At 41.5% G+C, this 15,331-nt stretch overlaps 1 protein-coding gene across 1 annotated transcript in view; it reads right to left on the minus strand.

Annotated features, from left to right (window-relative positions):
• Positions 1-15,331, minus strand: part of LOC134224593 (latrophilin Cirl) — a 169,683-nt gene that overhangs the window by 164 nt on the left and 154,188 nt on the right. Inside the window, exon 3 of the mRNA XM_062703999.1 lies at positions 48-3,083. Within this exon, the coding sequence (XP_062559983.1) occupies positions 48-2,921 (2,874 nt within the window). The 5' untranslated portion in view covers positions 2,922-3,083. The remainder of the gene's footprint in view (positions 1-47; positions 3,084-15,331) is intronic.

Consider the following 15,331-nt stretch of genomic DNA (forward strand, 5'->3'; position numbering starts at 1 on the left):
TTATTATTAGCGCGATATGTCAAGGCGTGATTATTAGTGGCATTTACATTGTTATTGATACGCTCCTGCGCTGCAAGCCGATGATGTGGTGCCGTTTCGTATCCTCCGAGCCCGGGCCCACCCGGCGCTGGACCCAGATTGTTGAACGTTGTCGTAACCAGGTTATTGTTGTTGTGATGATTGTGGCCAATGCCGGGACGCATTAGGTGGCCACCATCCGGTCCGGGCATCAGTCCGGACACGGCCGAGCTGTTATACTGCTGGTGCGGGTGGATGTTTACGTCCATATCAGCGCCGGCACCGATCAGGCCATGGTGATGCTGCAAATGGTTTGGCAAATGCAAATCCGCGGCTGCATTATTGGCCATCTGGTGGTTTCGCCGGCGTACCTTGGAGAACACTCCATTGAAGAGTTTCAGCGCAAATAGTGCGATTATGACTATCACGACGCAGATGGCTATGCTGATGTAGATGAGGATTTTGATATCGTCATCAATGATGGATAGGAGCGAGAGCTGCGTTTCGTCTATGGCATCGATTAGAAGGGCAAAATTGGTCAAATGGTTGCACATGCAAACGGTATGGGTGGCGTTTGTGTACTCCACGTAGCATCCATCCTCGGACCATGCGTGGTCGATGTAGTTCCAGAAAACGCAGGTTGGATTCGATACGTTTTTCGTTCTAAGATGTTTCAGAATCATACGAATTGGTTGTGAGAGCTGGATGTGGCGACCTTTACCAAGACTAGCGGAAATAACTTTACTGTTGAGCAATCGCTGTCGAGGTGCAGGGGATGCTTCATTCTTCGCCGAGTTGGAATCATCTTGCTCCAATTTATTCTGATCCACACGTGGCTGTTGAATGTTGGAGAATTGTGGTCTTAAAATTTGCTCCAATCGATCAAACGCCACGAAAACTATCCTCACTAAACCACCTTCGCTGTTTTCTATAAGGGCTGCTTTTGGCAGTTCAATCTGATCATTACTGACCTGCCACCGTTCCTGGCTAGAGTCTGGAAACACTTCATTTTTGACAAAGTTGCGTGTCTCTAAGACCCGTATCGAGAGTAGGATGTTTTTCACCTTCTGTACTACGTGCCGCTCCCGAAGAATGGTGTCCGCTAGTAGGAACGCGTTATCCTCCAGTCCGGTCAACAGTGACGTCGCTACCCGCATCTGGTCCTCCACACTCAAATCCAGCCAGCTGGCGTGTTGGGATTGGTCCAACAGATTGCTTCCAGTTTTTACTACACTATTTAACAATTCGTACACCAGCGCTTCCCGCTGTCGCTGGTCCGGCAGGGTTTCTATATCGAAGTGCATCTTCTGTGACATGGTTTGCATGATTTTCGTTGCGACTAGCATATCTCCTCCGTAGAGCGTTTTACTGCTCGTTACCTGCGACAGGTCGTTTGCTATTGAAATGAGCGACGAGTCTTGCTGGTTGACCCGGATCTCAAGATTGTTGAGCCACAGCGATCGACACTGTGTCAGATCCGGTTGATATGAGTACCACGTGGCTACAGCACCACCAGTCGCACCTACCGCACCTCCGTTTCTACCACTAAGGTTATTATTAAAACTAATATCACTTTTGTTATTATCATCTAGTAATGATTGTTGCTGCAAATGCATACGCTGCTCGTGCGTCAGCGATCCTATTGCTACGCACCGCCACTTGGCAATGCCGGTGGCCCCACCCGGACAAGGCTGCACGTTTGCCTCCCCGACACGAGTCACATTCCAGAACAAATTTCTCGCCGTCGTTGGACCACACGCGTGACTCACATCTAGCACATTGTTCACAACACCACTGCTGTTGCTATTTCCACTAATGCTATTACTATTACTACCACTATTATAGTTGTTGCTACTACTGCTACTATCGCTGTGATTATCATCATTTTTCTTACTGCTAGGATGGTTTCCACCTAATGAAACATTGCTTTCGTCGTAGCTTTTGCTACCATCACTGTTGCTATCCCTATCTCTATTAGCGTTGGATAATACTGCCGTTTGCGTTGGAAAATAGTCTTCATCGTCGCCAAAGTCTTCATCGTCTTCCGGGGCACTTCCTGAACTATCTCCCTTCCCCCGTTTCTTCGCTTCATCACCACTAATTGTCTTAATAATTGCCAAATCATCGTTCACGCTTTTATTATCAAATCCCTTGTTACGAAACGAAGGCGGCGACTGTTGATTCACCATCAGGGTCTGCTGCTTGTATGGCGTTGTCGGCTTCACCTTTCCAACGGCCGTTGTACCGATGCTGCTGCTTGTCACCGAAGACGTTACTCCGAACCCTGCCAGTGGATCGGAAAAGTTCAGCTTACTTAACACCGGATTCCGCACCGTCGAGGTACTCCAAACTATCGGCTGCGAAGTTTTCAACCAAGGTGGGCTGGGTCTGTTTGTTGTCGTAGATGATTGTGCTGCCGAAACGCACTGGTAATGTGCCTCCAAGTATTTGTGCGTTCCAGGGCATGGATCGCCGAACATATTTGTCGACGCCAGCACCGAACAGTTCTGCTTTTGAGCGCACTTGGAGTGCAACACCCGTAAGCTCTTCGGTGACATGCAGTTGACGCTCCAGTCCACGTTACCGTGGTCGTTGCAAATAGTAATCGAAAACCGTCCATAGTTGGCGCGGATCAAGTTGATTAAATCACCGTTCTCGCACTCGATCATGAGCGTCTTGCCCTCGCAAGCGTACGCCGTTTCGTACTTGGGCGCTATTGCAAAATTGAGCGTCGGGAGCGTCATGAGCAATAACGCCACACTGCTCCAAACGCTCCTCCAGTTGGAACAGCTGGCCTCCGATGCCCGGAACCTTCTCCTACGGCGCCTTAAACTGCACCTGCTGCTGCTGTCATGGACCATGGTGGTGGTGGTGGTGGTGGTGTCCGTGCGACAGGACCTCATCAATGGGTAGCCTACGTTCTTCTTCGTTTTCTTCTGCTGCGTTTTCTGGTGATGGGTTTCAACGATTGCTGGTGCATATCATTCACACTCAGTGCTGCTGCTAATCCAATTATTCGGGATCGAATGAATCCTCTGCATGCCGTTCCGATGATTGCGAATTATCTGTTGGGAAAAGAAACGAAAAGCACTTGTTAAATCATGGCCAATCGATACTAGCAGGGGAATGTGCTAAAGTTTTTTATGCGAGAGAGAGGAAAGGGACAATTTAAACACAGGCGCTGTAAGGTGCTGTTTGCGACAGAAATATATGTTTACTGGCTGGTGAGTTCTATTCCCGAAACATACAACCCAAAAACCTAAATTAGTTTGTTTGATTTATTACAATCTACCGTAAATATTTGCATTTTTTTTATCAGAACTTGGGCAATCATATGATTGTGATCAATCAAACATTGTAGATAAGCAACTTCGATGAACCAATCTCATCCAACACGCTGTTTGCTTAATATCGCATCGGCTCACTCCTGCAGATGGGTAACGAAATCCATCACTCAATTGGAACATATGCTACAACGCCCCTACTTTTTTTTTACATCAGCATTGAAAATCATTATTTGAATATCCGTCACAAAGTCAATGGTGATGTACGCAATGTAGAACAGCTGAAACAGCTTTTATGACGAGCATTCTCACCTCCTTCTGGAGACACCTTATGTATGTAGTTTTTGAAAGGTAGGTATCAAAATTATTATTTCATATTTAAAATGTTTGATTGTGCACAGGCTCACCAGACAGCAGGATTCTTCTGCGAACACCGGGACTAGGCTAAGAAACAGAAAACTGCTGGGTTAAAAGACGATCAAGTCAACTTAATAAATATGTTGCGGAGAAAGTTTAGGAAATAATGTCTATAAGAAGTTATTGGAAGCCCTGAAAACTAGTCGTCCTTGAAAAGTAGGGGTAGGTGTTTAAGACCATGTGAGGTTACCGCAAATCAATCAATCTTCAAACAATCAGTGTGACATGAATGGTTGAGCTTCCGAGACTTGTACTCTTTGCTCAGTAGAGAAGCTTCATTATTTAAAGGAATGCTTTCAGGGAGAGCCAAAAAGCCTAATCGATGCCTTGAAGATTTTCAAAAAAAAATTACCAGATCTGGAGAAGAAAGTGTTTGCGTCCGAAAGATATGACAGGGCATTTAACGACATTGAGCGTCATTCGGTTGATGCGGCACCATTCTGAAATCTGCAAAAGATTGAATCTGTTGTTGCAGAATCGTTGCGTTTTGATGTAGCTTGATAGTATCAGTTTCAAGTCATCAGCGCACGATAACGTCATTCATTATAGCAGAAACAGAAACGGTCCTAGGTCGCTACCCTGTGGAACACCGGACTGGACTGGAAACGGTGAGGAAATGTGACGTTAGGTTAGTGGTCTTTGAACGTTTGGGCATAAATCCGTGCTGGTCGTTTGAAATGTAATGAGCGTAGCTTGAAGTCAACTCGCCAAGAACAATCAACTCAAATAGCTTGGAAACGGCGCACAGCTTCCAGCAAGTCGGAAACACCCCGGGAGTCAACGAGAAGTTGAATACTGCAGTAAGCGGTCTGGCAAGTGACTCCGCGCAACGATTAATAACATACGATGGGATACGGCCTGGGCCGTATGCAAAGGAATCACGTTGCAAAGCACTTCAGGACTAAGAAAAAGTCCAAGTTTTACAAAAAGAAATTGGTTTGGCAGGCCATTTGCAGTTGCGGTCGTACAAGCAATAGTTTTATAACAACTGGCACAGTAAATAAGGAAATTAATAAATTCAATAATGTTACCGCTAAGAATGCCTTCAGAAACGATTACTGCTGTTCTTACGTAGCTATAATGCACTGTCGCTTCTCTGGCCTAATTTGGCATCCTGCCATTACTTACGCCAAGGACGTAATGAAATGGTATAAAGCGAATGACGATCATGTTGTACCTAAAAAGACGAATCGACCCAACTGCCTGGAATTACGTCCTATTGACCATTATTGGGTTCCTGTAAAGAGAGAGAGCTCTCCCAGTACAACAGGAAGCAACAACTATAGAAAAAAAATGAAAATTTTTGATATAAGCGACCAAATCTGTCTCAAAGAAGTCTGCACTGACTGTAAACTCAAAAGTTCATCAACTTTATCTGCAGCCAACCTAAATTTTTTTTTTATTTTTATTTTTTATTTTTTTTTTTATTTTTATTTATTTTTTTTTTAACTAATTTTAGTTGCTAATTATCTAATACATGCATTCATCTCTTAGACTAGGTGTTCCGTGTTTTCTTAACACTATCATCCTTATTTGCTATGTTACGCTTTTAGTTATTATTAATACATTTCAATTGCCTCTGGCAGTTAGAATTTTTCCTCTGGTTGATTTGAACCATGTAGGAATTACAATGTTTTCAACTTAAACTAAACTTAACCTATTTTATACTAAGGGTACAAGGAGTTAATCGTTGCAATAGAAGATTGCAACGATTTTTATCTAAAATTGGAAATTATTTTGTTGGACATTTGTTGCAATGTCTCAATATTAGAAATTCTATGAAGTTCATTGGTACTATACCACGGAGGCAACTTCAGAATCATTTTCAAAATTTTATTTTGAATCCTCTGGAGTGCCTTCTTTCTGGTATTGCAGCAACTAGTCCATATTGGCACAGCATACAACATGGCAGGTCTAAAAATTTGTTTGTAAATCAAAAGTTTGTTCTTAAGACAAAGTTTTGATTTTCTGTTTATAAGTGGATATAGGCACTTAATATATTTGTTACATTTGGCTTGTAGGCCTTCAATGTGATTTTTAAAAGTTAATTTTTGATCTAGCAGAAGTCCTAAATATTTAGCTTCGCTAAACCAATTAATTGGAACCCCATTCATAGTGACAATATGTCTGCTAGAAGGTTTCAAATAAGAAGCTCTCGGCTTATGTGGGAAAATTATAAGCTGAGTTTTGGAAGCATTCGGGGAAATTTTCCATTTTTGCAAGTAAATGGAGAAAGTATCCAAAAATTTTGCAATCTACTACAAATGACACGAAGGCTTCGCCCTTTGGCTGAGAGGCCCGTGTCATCTGCAAACAAAGATTTTTGACACCCTGGTGGTAAATCAGGTAAGTCAGAAGTAAAAATGTTATACAATATGGGCCCCAGTATGCTGCCTTTGGGGACACCAGCCCTTACAGGTAATCTATCATATTTAGATAGTTCTGATAGTATGCCTGCAGTGAGTGATCTGATAAATAATTTTGGATCAGTTTAATGATGTACAGAGGAAAATTAAAATTCATCAATTTTACAATCAAACCTTCATGCCAAACACTGTCAAATGCTTTCTCTATATCAAGAAGAGCAACTCCAGTCGAATATCCTTCAGATTTGTTGAGCCGAATTAAGTTCGTAACTCTTAATAACTGATGAGTGGTTGAATGCCCATGGCGAAAACCAAATTGCTCATCAGCAAAAATAGAATTGTCATTAATATGAACCATCATTCTATTTAAAATAATCTTTTCAAACAGTTTGCTTATTGAGGAAAGCAAACTGATTGGGCGATAACTAGAAGCCTCAGCTGGATTTTGTCCGGCTTCAAAATTGGAACAACTTTGGGGTTTTCCATTTATCTGGAAAGTATGCCAATTGAAAACATTTGTTAAATAAATTAACCCAGTGGTCCCCAGCCTGCTTACTATCGAGGGCCACATAGCAATTTTTAACAGTTGGAGCGGGCCGCGGTATATTTGCAATATTTGTTTATCATTTCGAATTGAATTCGAATTCGAAGTATAATACAAAGTAATCATAAATCTGTTTAAAAACATACTTGTAAGGGCATTACATACTACGAGTTTTAGTTCATATTGTTACACACTTCTGCGATAGCGGACGTGAAATTTTCTTTTTCGCAACAACATCTACTCGGCTTAGTTGGCAAAACTACTTTACCAAATAAACATCAGTCGACCGATTCTAAGAGTTTTTTTATCCTCGAAGATTATTGTTCAATGAAAGTCGTTGCAAATAACGACAGCATGTTAGAAACGTGTTTTTGAAGCCAAGTGAACTTACCAGCAGTACTTATTTTCTGACTTTTCGATCTGAGATATTCAAACGGGATTATACCTGCATTGCCCGACGTGTCGACTTGTTTATTTGATCTTTTTCAAGGAAAATGCTCATCAGGAAAAGACTCAATAACGTGCTGAAACGTCGGACACTGCAAATGTAAACCCGTATGAATATCTCAAACTAACAAATTCAGAAAATAAGAACAATTATTCTTAGTGTGAAGTACCTTAACATAACGCATTTTCAGGAATTATAAATCAAGAAATTTTCAATCGAATTTTACCACAACTTAACTTATTTTGAAGAATGAAAGAATTCAAATTAGGGTGCAATGTATGACAACATTATGTTTACCTAAGAACGTTATATATTCAGCTTGGTTAAAGCGCCAAAAAATACCATCAAAGTATGTAGCCGTTAGCCTACATAGCATATGAAGTGAAAAATTTATCTAATATTGATGATAAAAAGATTCTTGGTTTAATATGTTTCTTGAACATCAAAATAATGTGAACTAGACATACACACTCAGTTTTTATTTCCGTAGCTCGGCAAAATCCGCACAGCCGTGTACCCAGCAAAATAAAAAAACAGATCTCTCGTCGAAAATGAGGTTTGTTCGCTGGGTTTCGGCAAATTATTTGCTGATTTAAAGCAACTTTGACCGATATCTCGGCAAAAACATATTTGCTGGGGCTCGGCTGTGTGAATCCAAGTAAAAGTTGAACAAATTGCTGAGATCCCGGTAAAAAAATTAAGTGTGTATGCCCAGCCCGAGTACAACGAAAAACTGGACACTATGAAAGCTTTTCCTGGATGTGATATTTGTCAATGGGCCACATGTAGTGTATATTCTGAAAACCTTCGCGGGCCGCAGGAAAACGCTTCGAGGGCCGCATGCGGCCCGCGGGCCGCACTTTGGGGATCACTGAATTAACCAAAAAGGATAAAGAGCTCTCAGGAAGTTTTTTGATAAGTATGTAGAAAATACCATCATCACCCGGGGCTTTCATATTTTTAAATTTTCTAGTAATAGATCTCACTTCATCCAAATTGGTTCCCAACGAAGGGTCAAAAACATTCTCTTGATTGAGAATGTCTTCGAAGCTCCGTGTAACCTGATCCTCAATTGGACTAGTGAGACCTAGACTAAAATTATGGGCACTCTCGAACTGCTGAGCAAGTTTTTGAGCCTTTTCGCCATTTGTTAATAAAATTTTATTTCCCTCTTTAAGCGCTGGAATTGGCTTTTGAGGTTTTTAAGAATTTTGTTAATTTCAAAAGGGTTTCGAACTGGGATCCAACTTCGAGACATTATTCTCAAAGTTGGTATTTCTCAGAATAGCGAAACGTTTTTTAATTTCATTTTGCAAATCTCGCCAAATAACTTTCAACGCGGGATCGCGAGTTCTTTGGTATTGCCTTCTTCTCACATTTTTAAGACGGATCAGTAGCTGAAGATCGTCGTCAATAATAATGGAGTTGAATTTAACTTCACATTTCGGAATTGCAATGCCTCTGGCTTCGACAATTAAATTTGTCAAAGATACGAGAGCATTATCAATATCACTTTTGGTATCGAGAGGAATATCAACATCAAAATTCCTATCGATATACGTTTCTCCTATAAATCCCAATCAGCTCTATGATAATTAAAAGTAGAGCTGATTGGATTATAAATGGCTTCTTGTGAGATTTCAAATGTCACAGGAAGGTGATCAGAGTCAAAGTTAGCATGAGTTACCAATTGGCCACACAGCTGACTTGAATCCGTTAAAACTAAATCAATTGTAGAAGGATTTCGACTGGAAGAAAACAAGTTGGTATTGGGATATTGAATAGTTTAATATCTCACAGAACAATCTTCAAATAAAATTTTGCCGTTGGAATTGCTTTGACCATTATTCCATGAACGGTGTTTGGAATTGAAAACACCAATTACGAAGAATTTTGATTTGTTGCGAGTCAGAATTTGAAGATCAGCTTTCAAGAAATTATTTTGCTGCCCATTGCATTGAAAAGGCAAGTAGGCTGCAATGAAGGATAATTGTCCAAAATTTGTTTTAACAGAAACTCCCCTTTGGTTTCAAACGAAGAAAATAATTTATGTTTGATACGTCTATTAATGACAATGGCGACCCCACCACAGGCGCTGTCAAGACGATCATTTCTGTAGATAAAATAGTTTGGATCTCTTTTAATGGAGAGTCCTGGTTTTAAATACGTTTCAGTTATAATGACAATATGCACATTATGAACTGAAAGGAAGTTGAATAATTCATCTTCCTTACCCTTTAGAGAGCGGGCATTCCAATTTAGAACTTTCACACAATTATTTGGATCCATTGAAACGGAGTCCGATAACAATTTTTTGTGTGTACTTTATACCAACCTGAACAGCTTCAGGAATGGTATTTGCTTTGAACATTGCATCAATCATGTGATGCAATTGCTCAGTTAAAAATCAAAATCGGAAGCAGTCATGCTACCTGAATCAACAACATGACCGTTATTTTCCGTTGGGACATGGGTATAAACCTCATTTTGAGAAGAGAAATTTTGTCTACCAGCAGCGATGTTTGCATACGTAGGTACATTGGAAAAATTGGAATTTACTGAAGTGCTTGCTACCCGTTGACGAGCGGCAAAATTTGTTTGTGAATTGTGGTGGGTATGAATTGCTCGACCGGTAACCAGTTTCGAAATTTGAGCGTTTGAAAATTTCTACCCGTCGAATCTGGGATCCGATTGGAATTTCCCGTCATCAATTTGCACGGAATTCAAAACTTTTGCGTGAAGGGCATTCCCAGAAATTGATTTATGATTGCCCACACAATTTGCGCACTTAAATTTATTGGAATCTTCTCTCACAGAACATGCGTCCTTGGCGTGAGAGGTTCCACCACAAATCATGCATTTAGCATCCATGTGACAATGTTTGGTTCCATGACCCCACTTTTGGCACTTACGGCACTGGGTGGGGTTTTGGAAATTTCCCCCAGGCCTGCGGAAATGTTCCCATGTAACACGGACATGGGACATAATACAGGCCTTTTCCAAACTTTTCATATTATTTAGTTCACTTTTGTTAAGTACCAGAGTGGGATTTCTTTTTCATCTTAATTTCTTGGACTGGTGAAAATCCAAGTAATTGAGAAATTTCAATTTTAATCTCATCCAGTGATTTGTCTTCACTGGGGAGACCTTTCAAGACGACTTTGAACAATCGCTCAGTTTTGTCGTCGTATGTGAAGAATTTATGGCGCTTCTCAGTTAAATAGTGAAGAAGACGTTTGCGATCGTCAAAGGATCCCGGCAAAACGCGGCAGTCACCCTTCCTAGCAATCTGAAATGAAACCTTGATCCCCTGAAGGTTACTCAAAATCTCATTCCGGAAGCCAGAAAACTCGGCAACAGATACCACAATTGGAATCCTTTGCTTTTTCGCATGAATCGAATCACCTGGGCTAGAGGTAGATTCGATTTGCTCAATTTCATCATTAATCAAATCGAACTGATTGCTCAGTTCGATTGGAGAAGAATTATTTCCGATATTAGAGTTAGAAGGAATATCTGAATTCTCCAGCTTCCTTCTATTTTTTCCGCGCTTGGGCAGGACGGTCTTGAAACCTTGTTTCTTTGAAGGAAGTGGAGAATTCAGAGACTCAACCTTCCTCTTGTTTTTGTTAATACTCATTGCTGAGCGTGGAGACGTGACCTTCTAAGAGTTTTTTCCCAGAACGGTGTCCCTGCAGGATTACCACCGCTTGTCGGAATTTTACTTCCGCAAACGGGTCCAACGTAAAACGAAGGCACGGGTCCTTGCAAAGATCGTAACGGGATCAGTGGGTACAAATAGCGCTAAGAAGCACCGTTGAAATTAAAATAGCTTCGGGTAGTATTAAAAACTTCCTTCCGCAAAGAGAGAAAGAACCGCACAGCACGAAAGCACGATGCGGTCAGCCAACCTAAATAATGTTTATTAGTGGGTTGATGATTCATTAGCATTGAGCAAATCGCACAAATTGGTAGGTTGTACAAGCCTGGGCTATTGTATGAGAGTAAACTCATTTTCATCCGTTACAACAGATATTGATTTGGGACTGATCATTATCTCTTAGATGTAAGCAATGCACTCTCCAATAGTCGAGATCTGTCCTGGCCACATCCTTGTGTGTTGATGATTTATTATGCACAAATTAATAAATAAAAAATAAATCTTGCATTGAACTGACCAATTCTCAATTATACATAGATCCAAATTGTGTCGCGAACAAGCCTTAACTATGTCTTGAACTCACCTTTATTGCGCATGCATTTATATTAAGCGTTTCAATGATTTTGATTTAAATTTGTCTAGGGGTACAATTAGGAAAAAAATACATTTACTGTCTCGTGGTTGATTATTATAAAGGGTGTACGGAATCAAATTGCATCACTTCCAAAAGTCGATAACATTTCGCCTCCTGGGCTGATTCTAACGAAATTTTGTGAAAGACGGCTTCAGCATGTGTTATTCACACTGCGTGAATTTCATTATGAAATTTCCAGTAGTTTCGAAAATACAGCCGAAGGAACAGGATGTGTGCAAATAAATCTTGCGCATTCACCTCCATATTCCACATCTTATAAAAGATGTTAGTAATCCAATTTTGTGCCTTTGACCCCAACATCACCAGAATTGCGGCCGATCGAAAAATACTGGTCTGGAATGAAAACACGAGCTTCGGAAGCCTCAGAAATTGATCATTACGGAACATAAAGTGTTGATTTGGCCTTTCGCGTCAACATTTCGTATTGGTTTCTAACTCCAAAGTCAACATTTTCGATCATCCGACTATTACAGGTAAACTTTCCAAAAAACTTTCTGTTTTGTCGCTTTTATAGTAAAAAACCAAAATCAGAAAAATCAGAAAAGCGCTGAAATCCGATTTTGGACTTATATTTGTCAGATTTTGGGAGAGCCTCAATCTCATTGTTCAGGCCGGTTCACACTGCAGCACTTTTTTGATTTTTTGTTATCGATTTTTGTAATAGTTAGAGGCGTCAAAAAAATGGTTTCTTTGGTATAGTAGACTTTTTTTAAGTTAAACAATCGACTGATACAATAAAATTAGTTAATTTGGCATGGATTGCAGGATGAAAAATGTTAGTTAAGGACATGTACAAAATCTTATAAGTTCATTTAAGGAAAAAGCTTCAGCATTTGGATGTATTTAAGAATTAAAGTGAAACAGTTATACGTAGTCAAAGCTTACATATTGTATTACGGTCCCTGAAAATTTCATTACAATTGGTTGATAGACTAGTTGTTGGCGAGTAGTTCAAAGTGATGCAATTTGATTCCGTACACCCTTTATTTTGTTAAGTACATTTTGGAGTAGAAGCCTGTATTTTGATTTAAGGTAAATCTGTCGTTAGGAATGTATTAATATGGTAGTTGAAAAGATGAGAAGGTTTTGCGCTCTTTTGAGTAGAGTCCTAAACATCCAAGAACCTGGAAAAGTTGATGGAACGATTCTAGTCAAGCTGTAAATCACGAATACTTGTTCGTTAGAGAAGAGGGGATGTAAAGAGATTTTCCTGTGGGGAGTTCAGAGAAGTACACTGGCTATGATCGAATATTAGTCTTATATAAAAAAAAATACCAAAATAATCCTAGCGTTGGTGATGCCTGTATCGCACATTACTCAAGAATAAGAAAAACACATTAGAGAGCCTAAAATAGCACTTTAGGTGGATAATGCCCCAGAATGAGAAAAACCCTGCAACACGAGATCGCATGGGAATAATCCTGGATCCTAAACGATGTGAGACGAAAAGGACATTTGGTTAGATTGGGATCAACCAGTACAATAAATTTCTAAATGAAATTCTTATCAATCGGGGCGTCATCCTACCTGGACCAGCTTTGGTGGAACTACACTGTTTCTTGGATGCTTCGTGCTCCAAGTGGCTTCACCTTTGACCCATGGTCAAAAATTAACAGACGCAGCGTCACAGGTATGCCAGACACTCAAACCTGGGTTATAAGCCCTTCAACTTCCAGCATCTTTCTACTGGTTTGGACCAAGGTACCACACTTGCTCCCTTCCCGACCACCACTCTTCAGCGCTGGAGGTTAATCTCTGTCTCACGTGGAACATCAACGCCTACTGAAACAATCTTCCCCACCTGGAGCTGTTTACGCATGATAGCCCGCCGTAGAATATTAGCCTGAAGAAGGTTAATGGAGTTGGACTCGACTACATGGATCGCTCCCTCGGAGAAAAGTATTATTGAACCTAACATCCGCCATTCGGTGGCGATAAGGGTCCTTCGGGATATGCCGAAGCTCAAAAAAAGGCCTTCCAGCTATCCGAGTCCGTCTCCAAGGTATTTACCCAGTTAGCGTAATAATAATGTCAACTTACCCTGTGGCTCACTATCGGGTATCAAAAGAAAGATAAGCGATAGATAGATGAGCGATATTAACAACTCCCACTATCCTACTCATGTGGGACATGAACGCGCACTATCCAGCCTGGTTTTATTCCCGTGGCATTGCTCTTCTCGAATCTTTCGATATTGCAAACCTTGTGCTTTTTAACAGCGGTTTAACGCCCACACGGTCACCACTATTGACGTGACCGAAGCCAGTCGGTCCATACTCGCATCTCTCAAATGAGAAGTGTCTATCTATTCGAGAGTAATCATTATCCGATCTCGGTCACTATCTACGTCTCGTCCCCGGACATCACCCGAAGACCAAAATGGCGCTACGATGTTGTCGACTGAGAGGCGTATGACCACCACCTTCGACGCGATTTTGAACGAAACACGCTCACAGCCCTTCCGGACTATATCAAAACCTTCCTCGTCCTCGTCCACGGAGACGCCCCCCCATACAAATGCCAGACAAAACCTAATATGTTGTTTAAATTTTGCACCAATGCATGATTTTGGATTCATTTGAAAAGGTGACGGAAAAGCCTTATGGAACCCATCCCCCAGAGCAACCTTTCCTTCCAGGATGTCACAAAGTACCGACCTATTTAACTAACCTGTTGTGTCTCCAAGGTCGTGGAGAGGTTGGTAAACCAGCAGCTAAGGGACAAATTACAAGCCGAAGGATGATTCGATTTCCGTTAACACGTACATATTACGCAAACCTAGGAGACGTACTGCAGAACGCCCACAATGACGGCAAGCACGTGGATCTAGTTGCCTTGAGTATTTCCGAGGCCTTCAATAGAACGTCTTGAATTGATATTCGTGTTCAGTTACTTTCTGCTGCGTGGCTCTACATCCACACTAGAATTGGTTCGAAACGGGCACTAGTTTTATACAGGGAGAGAAGGCGGAGCACTGAACCTGAAGCCCTACCCCGACATGGTCGACATCTGCATTTGGTTCTAAAATGTAAACAACAGTGTTAAATCTCTACCACCTCTCGGAGTTTCCATTGACCGGAGCCTCATATTTCTACCGCACTTCCGCGGAGTTCAAGTAAGCTGTCGGACCAGAGTCAATCTGGTTCGGACCTTGCGAACAAACAACAGGCCTCCGGTTAAGGACCGAGCAGGCTATCATTGATAGTTGCCTACTCTACGGTCTGGAACTTACCTCTACCGCCCACCCTAACCTCATCAATATTCTGTTGTCCATCTTAAATTCCTAAGTTCTAGCCGATTATGCCTGTGCACAGGGAGGCATCTGGCCATTTTGCCACTGTGCGGTGGCAGCCATCTGCCGACCCCTCCCACGGCCTCTGCGAGTTAGGGGGCCTGCCTAGGACGTGGTGTGGTTCGACAGTGGGCTTACTTGTGTTTTCTCCTCGAAGCACGACAGAAGTTTGAGTGTGCTATTGACTCCTCGAGGCATGGCTGTGGAGTGTTAGAGTGAACATCCAAGTAAAATGGTGTGAATGCCTGTGTAAATGAGTATATTAAGTACAGCCTATCCTTCAGAAGTAATGCTGGAAAGCTGTCCCGGGGGGAATTAGGAGTGGTGCCCAAGGAAGGTTAGGTAGGTGAGAGTCATGTAACTACTAAAAAAGGTCTGTTGCGCCTGCCGTAAAGTCGGCTTTGAAGTAACTGGGACCAATTCCACTGTCTCAGACAGCCTCCATGATATGTGTAGCAATTACTCAGCCGAAGCAGTCGCAGCTTTCTTCGCTGCCACCTGCCTGTCAAGGCGTTATTTCTGCTTTTCAGAGTGATAAGACCAAACACCCGTGAATCCAAAGTATATTGGCAAACATACTCCCGAAAGCGATTTTTGCTTGGATTTCGAGTCACTGCGGAGTGCCTGGCAACATCACGGCAGATCT

Source organism: Armigeres subalbatus, chromosome 3 (assembly GCF_024139115.2).
Source record: "Armigeres subalbatus isolate Guangzhou_Male chromosome 3, GZ_Asu_2, whole genome shotgun sequence".
NCBI lineage: Eukaryota > Metazoa > Arthropoda > Insecta > Diptera > Culicidae > Armigeres > Armigeres subalbatus.